Raw genomic sequence first — 24,313 nt, forward strand, 5'->3', positions numbered from 1 at the left:
CAGCTACTCAGGAGGCTAAGGCAGGAGAATCACTTGAACCCGGGAAGAGGAGGTTGCAGTGAGCCGAGATAATGCCATTGCACTCCAGCCTGGGTGACAAGAGCAAAACTCCATCTCAAAAAAAAAAAAAATACAGCCCATGTTGTTATTGAATGAAACAGGAGAAAAAGGCACTTCCCCAACTGCTAGATTTACCACCTCGGGGAAATCATTTTACCCCTCTGTAGACAGGAAATGGCATCGGTTCTGAATCACCTACTTGTGCTAATACAGTCTACGTAGTGATGTTTCATTATATTTAGGGGAGAAGGAAAACAAAATGCCATTTTTATTTTTATACAAGAAAACACTCCCCCTCCCCCGCCCCATTCTATACATTTCCTGAACAGGATGCACACAATGGTCAGAGTTGGGCACAGGCACAGACACACATATGACTGGTCCTCAATGAGGTATGATGCCCAGAGTCATGCTACCTGCTGTATTGACTGTATTTTCTTGTTTTCTATATTCTTGATGCTCTGGCATTTGGGGCTTTGATCCTGGAAAGACCGTCCCTCCCAGGGCTGGCTTGTTCCTAGGAACAGCAGACAACCCTGCTGCAAGCACACCTTTGATATATAAACCGACCAATCCATAGCCACACATCCAACCATCTCCCATATCAAACTCATGCACCTCGGCTGGGCGCGGTGGCTCACGCCTGTAATCCCAGCACTTTGGGAGGGCAGGGCAGGCAGATCACCTGAGGTCAGGAGTTTAAGACCAGCCTGGCCAACATGGCGAAACCCATCTTTACTAAAAATACGAAAATTAGCCGGGCGCGATGATGCATGCCTGTAATCCCAGGTACTCGGGAAGCCTCTAATCCCAGGTGCTCGGGAGACTGAGGCGCGAGACTCACTTGAACCCAGGAGGTGGAGGTTGCAGTGAGCCAAGATCGCACCACTGGGCTCCAGCCTGGGCCACAGAGTGAGACTCTGTCTCAAAATAATAATAATAATAATAATAATAATAATAATAATAACAATAATAATAAATAAAACTCATGCGCCAAGCCAATACTCCCCCTACCCTAAATCTCCCCAGGACCAGGTACCTGACAACTAGAGACCAACCCTACAGCCAATCCTAAACCTCCTCAGCCTACCTACTACCCTGCCTTGCCCATTCCTTCCCATGAAAACCCCAATGCAGGCTCTGAGACACACGCTGTCCTCTGCACCTTCTGCCCCTGACCCACCCTGGTGCTTCCCCATGTGTCCTGGCATGGTATGCTGCCACCCCTGCCTCCAGGGATCTGTGAGTATGAAATTCCTCCTTCATGTCAGTCATTTCTCTGTCTGTGCATCTTACCACACTCGATAGAAACAAACCCTGAGCACAAACTGTAGAACACCTGCTGCAAAGCAGACACCAAGACAGACCCTGCAGTCAGGAGGTTAAATGATGGCAGCGAATCCTCTTGGGAAACCCAGGCCAGGATCCATTCAGCACCATGGAAACTCACACACAAAGATCCCCCTGCTTTCCAAAGAGTAAATATTTTGTGTGTATGTATGCCAGGGAGCTTCATAAAAAGGGTATCTAATTAATTCAGAATAAAATCAAACAAATTCCTGTGGTCCTGGCAGTGTTACGGGAGTACCAGCTGTTGCCATCCACATTCTATTCATTAATTCAAGCACGGAACATTCAGAGGATGACAACTGGAGGGAGATGGCAAGAATGCAGGCTAGAAGGAGACTCATAGGATGAACTGAGCTCCAGAGGCAAGCAGGAGGCGCATCACGCAGGGTTGCACACGTCCTTGGAGCTTATCCCACGGGTGATGTGGAGTCACTGAAGACATGCACGCAAGAGAGTGATGCGCCAGGTCTACCACTGGAAAGATCATTCTAGTACCAACTGGATGGTCAGTAAAGTTCATGTTAAAAATTTATGATAGTTGTAAAAGTAAGACTTTCAAAATTCTAAGAAATTTCTAAGAAAATCTAAGAGGTTATATAAATGGTCTAAGCTAAGGAGTCAAGAAAATCTTTGTACCCTTAGAGGCTACGTGTACAAAGCCTCTTTTTCCTTTCCTTTGAAAGGAAAACATAAACTACTTATTACTTAGGAACTGAGCACTTTTATGTGGCAAACATACCAGAAAGAAAGTTAATAAATGATAGATTCAGAGAGGCATTCTTCCAGTTTAGAAGACAGAAGGTATCTATCACATACAAAGGTCTCTGATAAATTGACAATGAGGTGGATAAAAAACACAATAGAAAGATGGGCAAAGGACCTGGAAAAAAAAAAAGCAATTCACAGGAGAACGACTCTGAATGGCTAACAAATATAATTTAAAATGTCCAAATCCTTGTTATGGAGAATGGTTTGAGCAATAAAAGAAAAAAAATTCCAAATTTGTACATAGGCAGGGAAATGCAAGTTAAAGGAGCAATGAGATATCACTTCCTAAGTAAGAGATTGGCAAATTTAAAAGAGTAATTATATCAGTTGCTGGCAGAAATGTGTGTATTCATCATTGCTGATAGACATGGTATGAATACAGATAGTGTTAAGAGTAATAGTATTCAAAAATTAATCTGACATCTATCAAAAAAAAAAAAGGTTGTTTTCAAGACAGAGTCTTGCTCTGTTGCCCAAGCTAGAGTGCAGTGGTGCAATCTCAGCTCACTGCAACCTATGCCTCCTGGGTTCAAGCAATCCTCCTGCCTCAGCCTCCCGAGTAGCTGGGATTACAGGCATGCACCACCACGCTTGGCAAATTTTTGTATTTTTTAGTAGAGATGGGGTTTCACCATGTTAGCCAGGCTGGTCTTGAACTCCAGACCTCAGGTGATTCACCCCCCTCAGCCTCCCAAACTGCTGAGATTACAGGTGTGAGCCATCGAGCCTGGCAAAATTTAAAATGTATATGCAGTTTGAATTGTAAGTCGTAGAATTAAAAACACCCACATAAAAGAAGAAATGAAAGTGTTTTTTGAAGGATTGTATACAGGGTGAAAAAATCTGGAAATAAATTGAGAGTTCATCAATAACAGAAAGTTTAGTAAATTATAATACATATAAATATAAATACAGATTTAAATACATATAACTGAGAGGCCCATTTGGTGTATTAGTTAAGAGCATGGACTCAGACACTGAACTGGACTCAAATCCTGGCTCTACCACCTCTTCCCAGGTATGGCGTCTTGGGAAAGTTACTCTCTCTGAATTTGTTTTCTCATCTGTAAAATGCCTCAAATAATTGTTATAAGAGTAATTGAGGGCCAGATGCAGTGGCTCACGCCTGTAATCCCAACACTTTGGGAGGCCGAGGTGGGCAGACCACCTGAGGTCAGGAGTTTGAGACCAACCTAGCCAACATGGTGAAACCCCATCTCTACTAAAAAATACAAAAATTAGCCAAGTGTGGTGGTACATGCCTGTAATCCCAGCTACTCAGGAGGCTGAGGCAGGAGGATCTCTTCAACCCAAGAGGCAGAGGTTGCAGTGAGCTGAGATCACGCCACTGCACTCCAGCCTGAACAACAAGAGTGAGACTCTGTAAGCATTCGGTTGACATGAGCCGTCACATGCACCCATGGTTTTAGAGCAATGATCAGAGGTCTCCCATATGCAAATGTACCTCGGGTTCCCCTGCTGCATTCTATTTTTCAGTGGCACTTGTCATCATCTCAATTATCAGTATGCTTACAATTTACATGTATGTACATATTGCTGGGAGGCTATTCTCCATGAATCTCTGGTGTTTCTGCACAATTTGCAAGCAGAGACTCTAGCTGCCTTTGCTGGGAATTACCTCTACAAACGTATAGTGAACAGCCTCAGAAGACAGGTTCCCCCTTCAGGGAAGAAGACAGTTTGGCTTAATGTGCAGAATAATAAAGAAAATGTCTCCCTCCAGGAGCAAAGACCAGGCAGGCTTAGTGCTCATTATTAAAGAGTCGCGTTCCCTAAGTTAAGGGCTCCTTTCACACAATGCAAACCAACTGCATGGCAGGTGTCATCTGGCCATGTCTGTCACCTTCTGGGAACCAGGGGAATGGCACACATGCTTTGACTACTGCTATTACTGTGAGTAATAAATCATCCTTTGTCTCTGGCCCAGGAGTCTCCTGTTTTCTGCTAGCATCCATGAAATGGTAACAAACTGGCTTATTAGCTTGTAAGTAGCTTTAATCTCAGCCCCCTCACAGTTCTTGACATGTTTATGTACATATGTCATTGTCTAGGATTATGTGAACATGGAGAAAACATGAAAGAAGGAATACTAGGCAAATGAATTTGGGGTATGGGGAGGCAAGATTGGGAGGATCAGAAGAAGGAAAGGAGATGAGAAAACCAAGCAAAAAAAATTTTTTTAATTCAAAATCTCAATCCAAACAAAGATGGTCATGATTGTAATATTGGAAATGACAAGAAATCTGAATCCACTCAAACACCAGCCAGGTGCAGGGAGGGCTAGGATAAATGCCTCACCAGAGTCTAAAGGCATGTCTCTACATTTTGATATTTCACTCCATGCACAGTAGTAAGGAAGAACTGAGGTAGTTTCAAATAAGCTCTTAGAGCTTCTGAACATTTGCCCGGGTCCCAATCTCTTAGCCTCCAGCAGCATTGAGAGCCTATCCAACTTTCATCACGTGATGCTTTAGTCTACAAATGTCAATTCTTTGGTTGCTTTAGTTGTTTACTTCACAACAAAGCTCTCATTTCCTGAGTAAGGATGTCATAAAAATAAATAAAAGTTATATTTAGGCTTTAAAAAAATAAACCTGCAAAGACCTTTGTGTTTTTAGTCCTACTGAAATAATCAGGTCTCCTTCCAGAAAAAAGAAAAAAAAAATCCACTTAAAGAAAGCCTTATAAAAGACTCAGCTATGCTGTTTCATCTCAGAATTTTTCTACAAGCAACTTTATATGTTTTGGAGGATCTGCAAGCAAAGTGGATACCTGGTTCAAAATAAATAGAAGAATGAGGGAATGGACTTTCAAGATGCACCATGAATATACCTACCAGCCTCTGCAACAGTCTGACTTGCCTCGGGACCCTGAGTCCATCCTAGAAAAGAGAAGAGACTGTTAAAAAGGTGATTTTTAAAAGAGAAGAGACATGAAATATGATTGTGAGGTCATTCTCACATGAGTTATACAAGGGGGTTAAAATCTATTCAAATTCACCAAAAGCTGTATCTATCCTGAAAAGCAGTTTGGACTTTTTATCACGGAGTTTGTTTCCAGACCAGAATTAGAATTCATCCCTGTCAGATCTGGTTGACTCTTAACCCATAATGTCACACTACCTCGTCGCCTGAGCATTCTTCTATCTGTAAGAGGAGATGGATGAAATGACAAGAACAAAAAGATAGAGTATTTGTATTCTGTTTCATTTTATTTGGGGCCTCAAGTTAAACTCTTTGCTACTGTGTCTATTACAGTAAGTAAATGTATTCAGTCTTAATTCCAGTGGGCTCACTATTCAACTTAAAACTCCAGGAAACTCTGGAAGCAAAACTGAACTTATCTTGAATTTTCTTCATGGTGTCTTTTCTGGATGATTTCTTATATGCTTCCACATGCAGGGGAGGGATGCGGGAAAGTGATGAAATCGTCTTTTTTTAGACATTGCCTCGCTGTGTTGCTCAGGTTGGAGTGCGGTGGTGCGATCACAGCTCACTGCAGCCTCAAACTCCCTGGCTCAAGCCATCCCCCGACTTCAACCTCCCAAGCAGCTGGGACTACAGGCATGAGCCGCCAGATCGGGGTCATTTTTGTATTTTTTGTAGAGACAGGGTCTTGCTATGTTGTCCAGGTTGATCTCATACTCCTGGGTTCAAGCAAACTTCTCACCTCAGCCTCTCAAAGTGCTGAGATTTATAGGCGTGAGCCACTGTGCCCGGCCAAAAGATATTTTTTTAAAAAAACTCATTAATAATTAATTAACTAGACGCTCTGGACTAATTTAAAGGTCTTAGCTGATTATATGGATGTTACTCATGGCAAATCTCATTAACTAATAGAAGTGTAAACTATTGTTGCTGGGAGTAATAAGTTTTCCTTCCTTTCCGGAGGGCAGTTTTACAATGTAGATCAAAAACATAAGAAATATGCCTAGACTTCGTGTCTATTTTTCTTTTTTTTGAGACAGTCTCACTCTGTTGCCCAGGCTGGAGTGCTGTGGCATGGTCTTGGCTCACTGCAACCTCCGCCTCCCAGGTTCAAGCGACTCTCCTGCCTCAGCCTCTGGAGTAGCTGGGATTACAGGTGCCTGCCACTATGCCCCACTAAGTTTTGTATTTTTAGTAGAGATGGAGTTTCACCATGTTGGCCAGGCTGGTCTCGAACTCCTGACCTCGTGATTCACCTGCCTCGGCCTCCCAAAGTGCTGGGATTACAGGCGTGAGCCACCGCGTTTGGCCTTTTTTTTTTTTTTTTTAGATGTAGTCTTGTTCTGTTGCCCAGGCTGGAGTGCAGTAACGCCACCTTGGCTCACTGCAATCTCCAACTCCCGGGTTCAAGCGATTCCCCTGCCTTAGCCTCCTGAGTAGCTGGGACTACAGGCATGCACCACCACGCCTGGCTAATTTTATTTTTGTATTTTAGTAGAGACGGAGTTTCACCATGTTGGCCAGCATGGTCTGGATCTCCTGACCTCGTGATCCGCCTGCCTCTGCCTCCCAAAGTGCTGGAATTACAGGCATGAGCCACCATGCCTGGCCAAGTTTAACTTTTTACGATACTGCCAAACTGTTTTCCAAAGTGGCTGTAACATTCTGCATTCCCACCAGTATGCAATCTTTTAATTTATAAATTCTACTTACAGAAAAGGGAAGAAAATACTGATAGAAAAAAAATGAACACAAAAGAAAATTCTTGGCAACGTTTAAAACAATTGCTCATAATTAGAAAAAGCCTAAAATGCCCTGAAAATGTGGTTCGGTTAAGTAGACTATGATACATTGATTAATTACCACACAGCTACTGAAAATAAGGACCTGCACCTACATTTACTAGCATGAATCAACATTCATTTTACTGGACTTCAAGGTTGTTCTCCAAATATATTCCTAGCTCTCTGCCAGAGGGATTAGTCCTTGTGAGTAGACAGGGTCATGTGACTAGTTCTGGCCAATAAGTTATGAATGTAAGTAACATTAGTCCCTTCTGAGCCAAGCATTAAGTTAATGTTCAGTGTCCCAGAACTGCCTTTTCTTCAGCACAGTAATTAGTAATGTTTGGGGTAATGACTGCTCCATGAAGCCCAAGTTCACAGTGACCAACAGGTGCAGAGCTGCTCCACTGCTGACCCAAGATGGACAAGGTGTATAAGCAAGACGTAAGAGTTTGTTGTTTAAGACATTGAGAATTGGGGATTGCCGGATACCACAGCGTAACCTAGTCTATCCTGAGAGATATGTTCATGACACAATTTTAAGTGATGAAATCAGGTAACAAAATACTATATGTAACATGATCCCATTTTTGTAAGTGTAAGTGTTTTTATGTATAGAATGTGCATCAAAGTGCTAATCAATGGCTGTTACCTTTGACAACTTGTTCTTTAAACTTTTCTGTATGACCTCAAGTCTTAACAAAATGCAGATATTTCCATTTTGAAGACTAAAAGTATAAGAGAAACTCTTTTAGCCCCATTCCCTGCTTTATCTCCCCACCCAAAAATATATATACATTGTAAGTTGCCATTCTAAGCCATTATAGAGTCTACTATTCAATAGAACATGGGATGGAGAAAAATAGTACAGGATTTAGGCTGACATCCACCCTGACTCCAAGTAAGAACCTATCGATGAAAGAGTCAAACTCTGTAAAATATTTGAAGAGATTTATTCTGATCCAAATATCAGTGACCATGGCCCATGACACAGCCCTCAGAAGATCCAGAGAATACGTGCCCAGGGTGTCGGGGCGCAGCTGCTTGGTTTTATACATTTTAGGGAGACATGAGACGTCAATCAAACACGTGTAAGATATACATTGGTTCAGTCCAGAAAGGCAGGACATCTCGAAGGTGGTGGGGGCTTCCAGGTTATACGTAGATGTAAAAGTTTTCTGAATGGCAACTGGTTGAAAGAGTTATTATCAATAGAAAGGAATCTCTGGGTTATAATAAGAGGTTGTGGAGACCAAAATTTTATCATGCAGATGAAGCCCCCAGGTAGCAGGCTTCAGAGAGCATCAACTGTAAATGTTTCCCATCACACTTAAGATCTGTGTTGATGTTCATGCTGGAGGGGTACAAGGAGGCATGTCAAACCCCCACTTCCCAGACCCTCACTTCCCGTGATGGTCTGAACCAGTCTTTCAGGTTAAACTTAGAGGGCCCTGGACTAGAGGAGGAAGTCCACTCAGTTGGTTGGCGGGCCTTCAAATTTTATTCTTGGTTTACAAACCAAACACTTCCTAGGAGTATATCAGTTTTGGAATTCTAAAATGAGGTGAGGCTGGGCACAGTGGCTCATGCCTGTAATCCCAGCACTCCGGGAGGCTGTGGTGAGTGGATCACCTGAGGTCAAGAGTTCGAAACCAACCTGGCCAACATGGTGAAACCTCATCTCTGTTTTAAAAAGACAAAAATTAGCTGGGCGTGGTGGCACATGCCTACAGTCCCAGCTCCTTGGGAGGCTGAGGCAGGAGAATCTCTTGAACCCAGGAGGTGGAGGTTGCAGTGAGCCGAGATCATGCCACTGTACTCCAGCCTGGGCAACAATGCGAGAGTCCATCTCAAAAAAAAAAAAAAGTAAAAGTAAATTAATTAATTAAATTAAATAAAATGAGGTGAGATGCACAAGAGACTGTGAAAGGAAGGCCATCATAGGGACCCTGGGCAAGTTCTTTATCAGTCCTGCATGATCATCTCTTGCCCTTCCCTCCCTAAATCGTGGAGCAGCCTGGGGACCACTTAAAATAACTATGGTCAGAAGGAAAGCCCAGCCCCTCTCAGGTATTAAGTTCCCTGATTGATCTAAAGTATTTTCTTTGAAGTTTTCTCTTTTGTAAAATAGGTTTTCTGAGAAAATAAGCATGCTTCAAGGAGAACAAGAGAAGCTGGTTTTTCATTTTTAAGATGCCTGTCTGATGTCTCAGGGGATCACTATGGCCACACTTCAGTCCAAGTTTCAACTCAGCTTGACCCAGAATCAAAACTTCCCAGTACACATACATTGCTGGTGCCAGCTAGGATTGGAAGTGCAAATGACATTAATACCATCATCGTTTTTAGTTAAGAATTCCTGATCCTTTTTATTGTTTGAGTGTTTTCCCGGTGCCTTTTAAGAAACAAGGGGTGGAGTCTGGCTACAGAAAATAACTGACTCCCAGCTTCAGGCAAAACTACCATAAATAGCCATCTTAGAGCTTCCACTGACTTCCTTGAGGCCCCAAATCATGGACTTAAGAGATGGTGCTACCCAGGTGAAGTTATTTCTCCAGCATCAGAACAGAAGATATCCAGACCACAACATTTATTGAGAAAAACATAAGCCACCATCTCTGCCACCAAGGACCATACTCTCTAATTTTCAAAAATATATATGCTCACGAAAGCACAATAGACAAAGTGAGTTTTATAAGTTATTAAAGAAATAGATGAAAGAAGAGATCACTATGCTCTTGAGTGACCGTGAAAGGCTTTATGAAGAAGACAGGGCTGCAGCTTAGCTGTGGAGATGTGTCTTGGAGTGGGATGAAAGGGAAGAAGAAAGTGAAAGAGAATCAGGTTCAACACAGGAACAATCCTCAGAAAATCAACTTCATAGACCTGCACCTGCCTCTAACACAAATGGACCCAGCAACATCACCACCAGGAAACGGAAGGTGAGGTAAAGGCTTCCCTAGCACAAGCATGTGTCAGTAACATCATCAGAGCTGTGGAGTGTGGAATCTCCAAACCTACCCCGTTATCAATTAGTGCAACTATATGTGGAAATAAAAACCTGCCAGTGCCGCTTAAATGTTTATAATTTGACGGATAGGGGTTGTGTTTTTCTTCCCAGGATCCATCAGAGCATCAGATCATGACTGAGGGAGGAAGAGAGATAGGTACTTGAGTCATCTCGAGAGTCCATCCATGGGAAAGAATGGGAGGCATGAGGAGAGAAACGAAGCCTAATTCTGGAGCACAGACACTCCACCTTTGGTATGGATGCTGTAATGACCCGGTTGACTTAAAGACAGATGTAAAGGCGAGGTTTGCATCCTCCATTCTTCTTTTGAGCTATAACATTGTATCTGTGACTCCAGGTCCCATAACACAGGCATCCCCATCGCCGGGGAGTGGACAGGTACAGGTTGGTGGCCCATTAGGAATCGGGCCACACAGCAGGTGAGCAGTGGGCGAGCCCGCATTACCAGCTGAGCTTTGCCTCCTAATGCTCCAGGCACTAGATTCTCATAGGAGGCAAACACTATTGTGAACTGTGCATGCAAAGGATCTAGGTTGTGTTCTCCTTATGAGATTCTTACTAATGTCTGGTGATTTTAGGTGGAACAATTTCATCCTAAAACCATCCCTCCCACCCCCATTCCGTGGAAAACTTGTCTTCCACAAAACCAGTCCCTGGTGCTAGAAAGGTTGAGGACTGCTGCCATAACAGATCCAAGAGCCATTACACCAAGGCCAGCTTCAGCCAAACACCTTCAACTGACTGAAGTCATGAGTTCCTAGAGGGATCTGTACAAGGAATTTATCTACCACCTGGCCCCATTCTTCTAAGGGCATTCTGAAATGCTGAAACCAAAACCGAGAAACTAAAGGGCCAATTACCTTAGAGATCTGCTATAGGACCTGGAACAGAACCAAGGGCTAGATGTTGGAAAGTCACCTGAGATGCCATTTATCATGTGGGCTGAGAACGGTTAGTCTGAGAATATTCCCATTTGGGTAATTCTATATCACTCACCCCAAATTTTTCTTCCTTGAAAGTAATGTTGCTGCAAGTTTGTTTAGCTATTAATCATTTGCAATTTGGGATGCCTATCACCTTGGTAATGGAAGAAGAAACCTGATATTACAGCTAAAATTCCAAACAATTTCCAGAAAGATTTGTTTTTTAAGTTTTTTTGAGGCAGAGTCTCAAGTCATACCACCCAGGCTGGAGTGCAGTGGCATGATTACGGCTCACTGCAGCCTTGACTACCTGGGCTCAGGTGATCCTCCCACCTCAGCCTCCCAAGTACCTGGGACTACAGGTGCATGCCACCATGCCCAGCTAATTTTTGTACTTTTAGTAGACATGGGGTTTCAACCATGTTGTCCAGGCTGGTCTTGAACTCCTGGGCTCAAGCTATCTGCCCACCTCAGCCTCCCAAACTGCTGGGATTACAGGTGTGAACCACTGTGCCTGGCCGATTAAAATTTTTAAAAAGCAACTGCCATTAGGCAAGTCACCCTGTTTATTTTATTTACCTATAAAATATCAGGGGTGGGGCGCAGTGGCTCATGCCTGTAATCTCAGCACTTTGGGAGGTCAAGGCAGGCCGATCATCTGAGATCAGGAGTTCGAGACCAGCCTGGCCAACACGGTAAAGCCCCGTCTCTACAAAAATACAAAAATTATCCAAGTGTGGTGGTGTGTGCCTGTAGTCCCAGCTACTTGGGAGGCTGAGGCAGGAGAATTGCTTGAATCTGGGAGGCGGAGGTTGCAGTGAGCCAAGATCATGCCACTGCACTCCAGCCTGGGCAACAGAGTGAGACTGTCTCAAAAAAAAAAAAAAAAAAGAGAGAGAGACAGACAGAGAAAAGAAAAGAAAAATCAGGGAACTGGATGTTTCTTGTGGGAAAATAATGAGTGGTTCAGAACCTTCCTCCTAAAAAAAGCTCAGGTCTTCATCCTCTGGCCCCCATCTTCCTAAATCGACGTACTCCACTGTTCCTCAGATCCAGAAACACCAGGCTGGCATTCCCAGCAGCAACGCTGATGACATGATAAGCAAGATCTCCTTATATGTGAGCATCCAAGGACTTGGGGAAAGTGCTAGTTAGGAACACCAAGTCACACACAGCTCATCACCCAGTTCTCAGGACTTCCCCACCCTTCCTTTCCACCCTCAAGAAATGGCATATGGCTGCTTTGGGAGTGACCAAATCCCTGGAATTTCTCCCACAGCATACTCCTTCCGCACTCTGCCCTACAAACTCATTTCAACAATCCAGCCCTGCACATAAGGGAGACGTTATTGAATGGCCAGAAGCTTACAAAATCTTTCACTGGCTTTGTTTTTTACAGAGTTAAAAAAAAATAGCTATCTTGATTTTTGTTGTTTTTTCCCCCCCAAAATGCAAAAATTTGCTTCTCAGTGAGAATTTATAAGAAATTAAAAATCTGGAAATGTCCAATTCAGGGAATTAGAAATGTATCACCACAATAGATGTTTGAATTATGATTAGCATATATTGCACATCACCTATGTGCCATGAGCTACAAATACAAATCACATTTAAATAAATTCAACTAAATTATAAAAGAGAACATGGCTTGCTGTTTGAAGGATTTGCTGAGAGCCCCAGCTTTGGTGTTCGGCACATCTACACTCCAATCCAGGCTTTGCACATAGTAGGTTGTTGCAGCTGTCACTTCTCAGAAAGGACTTCCTGGTTGTCCTTTGTCAAATAAGTACATTGAGACATTACAGCGGTAGTCAGAGACTTAACTAGGCTGTGCATAAATAGTAAAAGCAGCTAATATTACCTAAGTGTTTACTATACGCAAATGCTTTGCCTGAATTAACTCATTTAATCCTCAAACAACCATAAAAGCAGAAGTGTGTTTTTTTATAAAAATTAAATTATTATTTACATGCTAATAAAACATAAGCTCCAGGACACCTCACTTGTGCAAGCCCCTAAAAATGCGTGATATTTGTGGTGCCTGTCAGATTGTCAAAATGTGTAATTTGTTGTGCTTTCTTTATCATTCTAAACAAATAGTCATTTTAGCACCTAATTTTGTAGTTATAATTTGATACTTTTTTCCTTCAAGAGGGTCCTGCAAATTGTATAAACTTTACTCTCCTCCCAAAGCCTAGATCCACCCCTGCCTATGTAGTAGGAATTATTAACAACTCTATATTGCAGATGATGAAACTGAGACCCAGAGAGGTTAAGTGACTTGCCCAGGTACACACAGCCAGTAAGTGATGGGGTCCAGATATGAGCCCAGGCAGTCCAGCACCACATGGAGTACTCAACCAGAATACATTACTGCCTTTTATTATTTTCACATAAAGCTCCTAGCAAACTCCCTGAGACATTGGGACATTACAGATACTCAATAACTGGTGGCTTTTACTATTTTGTCAATCTAAAACTGCTTTGATAATAATGGGAATATAACTCTATCTTTAAAGACACCATATAAATTTAAGCTAACAAAACAGATAAGTCTGTAGCAGACAGTTTTTATACCAGGGATTTTCTTTTAAATACTAATTTCCCAAAATATCCTTTAAAAATACTACTATTCAAAGTGTGCGGCTAGGCACAGTGGCTTATGCCTGTAATCCCAGCACTTTGGGAGGCCAGGGCAGGTGCATCACTTGAGCTCAGGAGTTTGAGACCAGCCTGGCCAACGTGATGTATTTTTGTCTCTATTAAAAATACAAAAATTAGCCAGGCATGGTGGAGTGCACCACCTGTAATCCCATCTGCTTGGGAGGCTGAGGCATGAGAATCACTTGAACCCAGGAGCCAGAGGTTGCAGAGAGCAGAGAGCCCGCCACTGCACTCCAGCCTGGGCGACACAGCGAGATTCCATCTCAAAAAAAAAAAAAAAAAAAAAAAAAACTAAAATGTGTTCCATGGACCACCTGCATCAGAATCATCTGCACCCCATCCCAAATCTAATGGATCTAAACCAATGGAAGTGGAACACAGGAAGCTGAATGTTTAATGAACACCCCAAGTGACTTCTTCCACCCCAAGGGTGAAAACCACTGCTTTTAGGAGTCATTCCACTATGGGTTACTGAGTACCCACTGTCTACAGATGGGGTGAAGGGTGAGAGGTGAAGGAACTTGAATCTAAGGTGTTACTGGTATATTTCCAATTACAGGAGAATGACAAATAACTGCAATGCAAGTTAACAGTCATATTCAGCTATATTAAAATTTGCATAAGATTTGCATAGACTTACATTTTTAAAATTAAGTTTACATACAATTTTAAAGACCATAATGATTGAGAATAGAGTGCTCATTACATTCCCAGGTTCTGTTCTAAGATTTAAGTATATTAATTGTTTCACTTTTCAAAATCCTAACTAAGTAATTGCATCATCCCCATACAGAGATAGAGGCTCACAAACGTTAAGTAACTCCTCAGTAAGTGCAGAGCCAAGATTTGAACCCAGAATTCTGGTGCTAAAGCCTATGCTCTCAAACCCTATATCACAAAAACTAAATATAAAAAAGAACGGATTAGGGATAAAAGGTAAAATTGAAAGTTCATAGAACTTTATACCTTGGATTTTTTTTCCTGATTTAGTCATTTTCAAGATAAATAAATATTGTGCTGGGTTGAAGACAGCATGAAATCACTAAAATAGGTCAAGCCATGTTTTTTTTATGACAGCGAGTCCATAGACTGTGAAGCCTACTTGAACTTGGTAGATGCCAGAGTTTCAACAGCCTTCCTAGTTCAGACACAGAATCTTTGTTTCAGTCCATCCCACACTGTCCTGTCTCCACGCCCCCAAAAAAGTTTCAAGATCTTTACCCTAAATTCCTTCACTCAGCATGTCAGCAGCATGAGTCTAAGACCATGGCCAGCATTAAGTGCTGACAGTGTTTTAAGCACTTGGGTGTCATAATGCATTCAGTCCTCACAACCCTGTCATTTCTCCACATTTCACAGAAGAGGAATATAAGGCCGAAAGGCACTTGACCAGGGTCCCAGAGCTGATAAGTGACAGAACCAAGAATCAAGTGGTCCCAGACATCCTGGCACCAAGCCCATGCCTTCAGCCATCTACTAAAACATCTCCCAGTTATTGAGCGTCCACTGTATACCAGGTGCTTAACACAAACTAGCTGAGTCCTTGCAAGTTTGCTCAAAAAGAGCCGCATTCCCTGCCCTGACCAACGAGGACATGAAGGCTCTGAGAGATTAAAGGGCTTGCCCAGAACACACAACTAAAGCCCAGCCTGTCTCTGCATCCAAAGCCTGCACTTTTCCAACATCACTATGATGCCTCCTGGGATTTTATTAGCTACTCCCCCCCTAGAAGGAAGTATCATTACTACCACTTTACTGTTAAGCACATTCACAGGACAGAGAACATGAAGATAACTGTCTTCATATTTAGGCAGTTGGTCTTCAAAACTGCTCTTCAAAACAGGGGCTGGAAAAGGGAGAAAAGGTCCGCCTACTTGTATCTTCCTCCCATCGTGCACAAACACGCTGGAAGCTAAACGGCTTAAATATTTAAATGGCATGTGTGTGAAAGCACTTCTACTTTGTGACAGGGCCATGTTGCACATTAGCTCTCAATGCTATTTGTGTGAACCCGCTTCATACTTTTTAAAGACAAAAAATGCTCTATTCATCATTTTATTGACATTTCATATTTGCAGGTTTTATTCGCCTGCGAGGTTAAGACATTTGAAACACAAATCCTGACAAACGCACAGACCAGCAACTCGAGGAACTCAGACGCTTTGGCTCTCGCTGCTGGCCACCTTTAAATGCTAAACCACCGGTAGGCAGTCACTAAATGGGAAAGTCGTGTTCTCCCGGTTTTCAGGTGGGAAAAGCTGAGGCTCCCAGGAGTCTAGAACTCCTCTCATATTGCCTTTCTCCCTGGATCAACTGGGAATGATGATAACAGCAGACTGCCCCCCACGCGTGATAAGGAAAAAACCTTGTAATTATAATAACTTTTGGAGCTACCTCAGAAATTAACAACGACGAACAGAAATCTGCGCAATCAACAGGAGCCAAGAAGAAAAACTCGGCTCCGCAGGACAAGTCCCGGGCACAGTTCTGCAGGAAGCCTCAGGCCAGATTAGGCACCGCGGCTCACACAGAGGTGACGCACGAGTGACCCACAGAGAGGGACCCCTGGGCCTCTGGTGGGGGCCTGGGAGACGGTCGAAGGGGGCCCGGGCAGAAGCTCCGCGGCCGGACCGGCGGAGGGAAGGGGGCGGCCGCGCCCGGGACCCGGCTCCCCGCGGCTCCACTTACCTGCTCCGAAGAGTGGCCCCAGCTCTGCGCCTCTTCCTGCGACCCCACACACAGGGACAGCCCCAGGCACAGCCCCAGCAGCAGGAGCATGGCGGGGCGAGGGCGCGGGACGCTCGGGGACCCGGCGGAACACGCTTTGCAGCGCCCCGGGCTCCAGCCACTGCCGGACGCTCTCGGGGCCGCCCACCCCACGGCCCCAGCCCGGACCCCGCCCACCCCGCGGTCCCAGCCCGGACCCCGCCCACCCCACGGTCCCAGCCCGGACCCCGCCCACCCCACGGTCCCAGCCCGGACCCCGCCCACCCTGCGGTCCCCTCCTGGACTCCGCCTACCCCAGTCCCAGCCCGGACCCCTTCCACCCCGCGGTCCCCTTCTGGACTCCAACTCTCCCACCCCAGCCCAGACCCCACTTCCCCGCCCCAGACCTTCCCAGACCCTGCCTCCCTGGACACCCCCCAAGCCCGGGCCTCGCCTCCCTGGTCCCCAGTCAGGACCCAGCTTCCCCAGGTCCCCAACCCCAAGCTCCGTTTCTCCACGCCCCCATTTCCCCCCACCTCCCCAGTCCCGGCCCCACCTCTCCTGTCCCTGTCCCCACCGAGGCCAACTTCCCGGACCCCACCTACAGACACCCCCTTAAACCCGGGCCCCGCCTCCCTCTGCGCCCCCACACCAGGCCCCGCCTCCTCCTCAGTCCCCACCCCGCCCCGGGCGCCGCCTTCCCGGCCTCAGTCCCACCAGAGGCCGCGCCTCCCCAGCCCCCAGTGCTGGGCTAGCTCTGTTCGGGGAGAAGGCATTCCAAGCCTGCCTCGCCGCGCACAGCAGGGGCCACCTGTGTTGGCCCCGCGGACCCCTCCCACACCCTCCCATCCTGCGGCTGTGACACTTAACCAAGGACCAGTCTCCTCTGTCGAGCCTCCTACTCCGTTTCTTGCCAACACCCACTGCCTCCCGGGCCCTCCCCCGCGCGCCCCCGCAACTCTTTCTTCCTCTCCCTCAAGGTGCAATATGCTTCTTTGCGGACTTGCTTAATTTCTGTCGCCAGAGGACGGGAGAAGGCCAGCCTGGTCCTCAGCACACAGCCCACCCCGCACCTGCCAGCCTGAAGCCGGCAGATCGTCCCCTCTGCATTGGCCAGGGACGCTTAGTAGGCAGGACAAAGGATACTACCTGCAGTCTAGCGCAGGAGGGACTAGCAAGGCTGCCAGCCTTTATGTTCTAAGGAAACAGAGGAGACGAGGGAAGTATCTTGGCAGCGTGTATTTCTGAGTTTCTGGTTATTAATCATGAAAGGGAGTGCCAGTATGTATCTTAGTTACAAACTATTGGTGATACTTCCATCCTGCCGTTGGAAGAATTCTTATCCACCAGCCGTCCACACCTGGCCTTCTACAGGCTGAGTGAGTCTTTTTTATCTGGTGATACACATTGCAGTTGGGGCTACTTGTTTATTTCATGTTACAAAGGATGTTTTTTATGTCTCTGTGATAATTTCATCTAAATAGGTGAAGTGAGTGACAGACCTTAAGGACCAAGAACAGGGAAGGGGCTAACTTCGGACCATGGAATAGAGAATACTATTCCATGCAGGATACTATGGGGCCATAAATAATCATGTGACGTCTCCAGAAACATGGAGAATGTTGACAGTGTAATCTAAAGAGAAAATCACATCACCAAATCGTATCAACAGTGTGATTGCAATTAGGTAGAAATACATATGGAGGGACATAACTAGAAAAAAAAACATGAAAAATAAAAGCAGTAGGTAGGTTAGTTTGTGGTGAGATCCTCGAAAATATCTATTCTTGTTGAAATGCTCTTTGTTTAATGAATTAGGAGAGGTTAAAAACAAACAAACACCTTGCTACTGTGAAATAAATGAAAGGAAAATTATTGTCATCAGCAGTTAATCCTTTAATAGCCTAACCACTAGTCAGCATGCAACCAATAAGAAACAACTGTAGCTGGTTATTTTTCCCTCCAGAGGAAAGTAACTATTTGTGAACCAGAAGTTGAATTTGACAAAGCCAGGTTATTTGCAATAGGGAACCATACAGCGGCCATTATTTCAACCCATGATTGCAACAGAACAGAGACTCCATCGTCTTTCCTTCCCTGCCATCCCTAACTTGAAATGCTGAAAGGGCCCATATTAAACTATTTTTGCCTTTATATCTGATCTCTTTTTTTCCCCCAAATTCATACTAACTGGGTTTTACAGGAGTCTAATGTTAAGAAAAGTGAGTTTTATTTTCATCTGGGAGGACCCTCTGATTCTACCCTAGACTGTGGTTCTAATGTGTTGTTTGTTTAATATAAAGCCAGTTTCTCCAATTGGATCAGTTCTTTGAGGACAAGCCTCTCCCCCAACTTCTAGCACTGTGTTAAATATATTGCTAGCACTTAAGGACCTTTTGATGAATGAGATTAGTAGATGGGAGGAATGAGTGTGGAGGGTAGAGCCAGGCTGTGCCAGGGAGGTGGGGCTGTGCTATAGTGCAAACTTGACCGCTACCTAGCTGTATGACTTGACAGAGTTTCTGAACTTCCTATTATTTTCAAGCTGTAATAGTTCAGTATACTATGTGACACCTGTGTATCTCTATGATGATCTTTAAAATCTAGGTAGGTGTGATAAAAATAAGACCTAGTGAAAGTTTTCCAAGACTGTCAACAAGCAAAGGCAGTGATTTATATCAGCCTTATAAATAAGGGCCAAGGTGTCCCCACATACATTTGTCCTTTGATTCCATGTTTCTCATGTTACCTCCAGGAGGAGCTGAATTTCCAGTGACTGAACACATAAAATCTCAAAGCTGGAAAAGACCCTGCACGATGTCTAGCTCAATTCATTCACCAGGACCATGTGCCACGAGTGACAAATCACGGGGAAGGCCCCCGGAGTTCATGGACAGGATCTAGAGGCAGAGCTCAGCGACAAGGGACTCAGAGTCCAAGAATGAACAGGAGCTGTTTCTCCTGGGCCAGAGATGCTGCTCTGTCCACGCCACTTCTAGGAAATCATTCCCTCAAGTAACTGAATGATGGGCCAAAGTATTCCAGAATTGTCGAATCACACTTCTGAGAGTTATCCCTTTATCCTGGTCTCCTACTGGAGACTACCAATAGATGGGCCCAAAATCATGGTCAAAACAACCATGACTTAAAGAGATTAAAGAGTTGAAAGCAGGCTGCCTATTTGTTTTCTTTTAAACCTCTCCCTTGATTTTACATCCTGACACCCCATAGCTCCTAAATCTAGCTTTGGTTAGAGTTAAGCCACCACCCAGTTCTTTGGTCTCCACCTCCTCTTCCTCTCTCATCCTCCCTTCTGAGCCTCTGTAAGGCCATTGTTCTATTTGGGACAGCTCTTTCTCCCCATCCTTGGTCTACTCCTTTTTTATCTACTTATATGGCCTTGTGTGTTTCTCTTGGCCCCCTAACAACTGTGTAGAATCGCTACAGTTTTTTACAACCTTGGCTTTTTTTTTTCTTCTTGATTAGAGGGGACTACTAGGGAGGAAATGGGTTCCTTTTGACTTTGACTTGGATGATTTCTCCGGAGCCCAGTTATAGCCTGTCAGGAGTCTAGTTATACCTACTTTTCATCTGCTTCACCAAGCACTGAGTTTTGTCCACAGAGATTTGTGAAGGAAGAAATAGGGAATGCAGTTTTCTAATATATGATTGGTGATTGCTGAACTCAACTGTTCACAAAGTGTAACACTTACCATGTTTTAATTATTGGCTTGCAGATTTGAGACCTAAATTAGACTCTGATTTCTTCATGGTCAAGGATTCTATCATTCTTGCTTTGACATCCTCAGGCTCTGACACATGGCCTGGAATAGAGTAGATGTGCTGTATGCTTGATGAATGAATGAAAAAATGTATATCTGCCATTATGTTACCCTGTGCTAGTTTTGTATAATATGACAAGTTTTAGACAGACTCCGTGACCTTGAAGAAGTTACCATTTAGATATGAAGATGGAGCTAACAAAATGGACAAAATTTGAACTCAGTAGTGATTTCCTAAGAGGAGAAGGGACAAGATTGTGATTGTATTTGTGGTCTGGAAGGCTTCATGAAGGACGTGGAAATTAATATTTGCATGAATTTGATTTTGAAAGTCAAGTGGAGAAGAGAAAACATTAAGGAGACAGAGGAAGGAGGGGGAACAAGGGTGGAAAAGGTTTTGACAGTGGGGAAAGAACAATATAAAATTCTGAGGTTCAAGTCTGGGCAGTTGCCTGTGGAATTTGGTGGGGGGGGTGGGGGGGCTGAAAAATGGGAAAGTATAACACAGTGATCCCAGACACAAATCTGCCAACCAGTGCAGATTCCTGACCCCATTTTCTCCACCTGCTTGTGAAAGGAGAAAACTGAGTCATCATGGTGTATTTCTTTTTTTTTTTTTTTTTAACTTTGAGACAAGATCTCTGTCTCCCAGGCTGGAACGGAGTTGCGTGATCTCAGCTCCCTTCAACCTCTGCTTCACAGGGTCAAGCAATTCTCCCTCCTCAGCCTCAACCATGCCTGGCTAATTTTTGTATTTTTAGTAGAGATGGGGTTTCGCCATGTTTCCCAGGCTGGTCTCAAACTCCTGAGCTGGAGTGATCCGTGCGCCTCAGCCTCCCAAAGTACTGGGATTACATGTGTGAGCCACTGTGCCCCGCCAACTTCTTACTTTAAAGAACTGTCCTTTGCTCTGCCTTAAGGCTTTTGTTACTCCTTGATCAATAACAGTATTGATAACACTGCCTCACTGTGAGCCCGTGGGGTGGAGAGTGAAAAGAGTATGTCCCCAGGGGAGGTATGTATGTTGGGGAGGGGATGGTATGTATGTTGGGGAGGGGATGGTAAACCAGGATCTCAGGAAAACAGTGGAAAACCTGCTTAGGTAGGCATGGTGGCTCGTTCCTGTAATCCTAGCTATTCAGGAGGCTGAGGCAGGATGATCACTTGAGGCCAGGAGTTCAAAACCAGCCTGAGTAACATAACAAGAACCCCATCAAGAAAGAAAAAAAGGAAGGAAGGAAGGGAAGGAGGAAGGGAGGGAGGAAGGGAGGGAGGGAGGGGGAAGGAAGGGGAGAGGGAGGGAGGGGGAAGGAAGGGGAGAGGAAGAGAGGGATGGAAAGAGAAAGAAAGAGAGAAGGAGGCAGGGAAGAAAAGAAAAATGGAAGGAAGGGAGGGAGGGAGGGAAAGAAAGAAAGAGGGAAGGAAAGCAGGAAGCAGGGAAGGAAGGAAGGGAGGGAGGGAGGGAGGGGAGGGGGGAAGGGAGGGAAAGAAAGACAGAGAAAAAGGGGGAGGATGGTAAAGAAGGAAGTAAAAAGAAAGCAGGAAAGAAAGAAAAGAATAACCTTCTTAATGATACAGAAATCCTGCTCACACATCCCACAAATGTGTAGCACATGCAACTTATAATAACTATTACTATTTCTGTTTCCCATGCTGGTTGCCACTACCAATACTACAAAGTGAGTAGTTGAACACGAGTACTTTTCCAATGACATCAGTGCTGTTGGCTCCCTATCCAGTATTCATCCAGGCTGTGACACCTGTCCAGAGTCATATATGTCAAGAGCTCTATACAATTGTGTGATATGCCTAATATGAAAAGCCAAAGGAACGCAAGCCTCTGGCAGTGATCTCATCAAATCTGCTCATGCATCTACTGTGTGATCCACCAAACCCGCTTTGGGGAATTTATCATATGAACGAACATGCTCATGTACAGAAAGGTGCAGGTACAAGATTATGCATTACAGCATGAATTTGTTTGTAATGTGCAGATTGGAAACAACCCAAAAGTTTATTAACAGGAGTCTGGTCAGGTATAATGTGGTACTATGAAGTCTGATTAGATACAACGTGGTACAATGAAACCTGATTAGATATAACGTGGTACTACGAAGTCTGATTAGATACGACGCGGTACAACGAAGCCTGATTAGATACAGTGCAGTACTACGAAGTCTGATTAGACACAACGCGGTACTACGAAGGCTGATTAGACACAACGCGGTACTACGAAGCCTCATTAGACACAACGCGGTACTACGAAGCCTGATTAGACACAACGCGGTACTACGAAGCCTGATTAGACACAACGCGGTACTACGAAGCCTGATTAGACACAACGCGGTACTACGAAGCCTCATTAGACACAACGCGGTACTACGAAGCCTGATTAGATACAACGTGGTACTACGAAGCCTGATTAGATACAATGTGGTACTATGAAGCCTGATTAGATACAATGTGGTACTACGAAGCCTGATTAGACACGATGTGGTACTATGAAGGCTGATTAGATACGATGTGGTACTACGAAGCCTGATTAGATACAACGTGGTACTACGAAGCCTGATTAGATGCAACGTGGTACTATGAAGCCTGCTTGGATACAATGTGGTATATGAAGGCTGATTAGATACAATGTGGTACTATGAAGCTGTACAAAAGAATGAGGAAGGTTTCTATGTCTTGCTATAGAAAAATAGCCAGTATCATGTAATTAGGGAAGAAAGAGCAAAGTGCAGGCTGACTTTAGTGTAAGAAAGAAAGAAAATAAGAAAGTATATTCATATTTGCTTGCATGTTTTGCCATAAAGAAATTCTAGGAAACATAAACCATGAAGAAAAGTATTTGCGGGGACGGGGTGGTAAGAGGATGGGAACAGGACAGATTTGATCTCAGGAAGGGATGGGTTTTGTTTTGTTTTGTTACTGTATTACATATTTACTGTATTATTTTAGTATTTGATTCTTTATTGTTGACCACAGTGAATGTACTACGTATTCAGGGTTAATAAATTAATTTAAAACTACAGCCAAAAGAAGAGGAGGAGGAGAAGAAGAAGAAGAACAGCTGACCCCTCAGGTCTCTCTTATTGAAGACTTTATCTCTCCTGGGTTTGCTGGGTAGATACAAAACTCAGTGGCTCACAGTGGGAAGAAACTGCACTCCCCTCTTCTAGCTTCCCCTCCTGGGCTCATGCGCATGCACACACACACACACACACACACACACGCCAGCCATGCTCAACTCCTTCTGGTTTCTTCAGCACCCCCATTCCTTCTTGCCCCTTGCTTTGCATGGATTCTTCTCTTTTCTGGAATGTCTGCCTCTACCTCCCCACCCCACCCTGCAAATGTCACCTCCTCCAGGGTGTCTCCCAAATCTCATCAGGTTGATAAATGTCACTCCTGCCTCCAATAGAGCACCCAGCTCTTTGTCTATGTGTCTGTTTCTCACTAAACCAAGACCCAGTGGAGGGCTCTGTCGTTGTCTTCTTCTTTCTTCCTCTTCCTCTTCCTTTTCTTTTTGATGGAGTCTCGCTCTGTCTCCCAGGCTGGAGGGCATGATCTCAGCTCACTGCAACCTCTGCTTCCCGGGTTCAAGTGATTCTCCTGCCTCAGCCTCCCGAGTAGGTGGGACTATAGGCGCGTGCCACCACCCCCAGCTAATTTTTGTATTTTTAGTAGAGAGGGAGTTTCACTATGTTAGCCAGGATTGTCTCGATCTACTGACCTCGTGATCTGCCCATCTCAGCCTCCCAAAGTGCTGGGATTACAGGCGTGAGCCACCGTGCCCGGCAATCTTCTTTTCATCTTTGTGTGCTTTGTCCACATTTAGCATGTACCTGAGCTTGGGAAATGTTTGTTGAATGAATAAAGGAAACTTGGTTAGTATGGTAGACCTAGACTTAGTTTACTTAGTACACTTTCATGTTGTCATTTCCTTTGAAATACCTGTAGCATCAGTCTGCAAAGGCATTGACTGGATGCAAGACATTAGACCGAGTGTGTACCTCGCTAAAGGGGAGTATTTTTAAAGAGCAGCAGAATATCGACTCCTCCATTGCCAAAAACATGCTGGGACACAATCATCTCTCTTTTTTATTTATTCATTTTGTGGGAATTATAATTACAAAAACTGGAAAAAAGCAACTGAATTTTACACACTTGATGTAATGCTGTATTGATGCTTAATCTTTTCTTAGAGTACTGAATTCCCACGTTCTTGAATTCTCTGTGGCAAAAGAAGCAGTTCGAATCCATGCATTTCCCCTTCCTCATCTCTATTTCTCTA

The 24,313-nt window shown here is 44.4% G+C and overlaps 1 protein-coding gene across 2 annotated transcripts in view; it reads right to left on the reverse strand.

The window, feature by feature from the left end:
• ITIH5 (inter-alpha-trypsin inhibitor heavy chain 5) overlaps positions 1-16,437 on the reverse strand; it is a 107,197-nt gene extending 90,760 nt beyond the window's left edge. For both annotated transcript variants that reach the window (XM_008953128.4, XM_063607243.1), the window contains exons 1-2: positions 16,217-16,437; positions 5,036-5,080 (exon numbers count right to left, since the gene is read on the reverse strand). In XM_008953128.4, coding sequence (XP_008951376.3) covers positions 5,036-5,080; positions 16,217-16,306 — 135 coding nt within the window. In that variant the 5' untranslated portion in view covers positions 16,307-16,437. The remainder of the gene's footprint in view (positions 1-5,035; positions 5,081-16,216) is intronic.
• Between the last annotated feature and the right edge of the window lie 7,876 nt (positions 16,438-24,313).

The sequence above is a fragment of the Pan paniscus genome, chromosome 8, assembly GCF_029289425.2.
Source record: "Pan paniscus chromosome 8, NHGRI_mPanPan1-v2.0_pri, whole genome shotgun sequence".
NCBI lineage: Eukaryota > Metazoa > Chordata > Mammalia > Primates > Hominidae > Pan > Pan paniscus.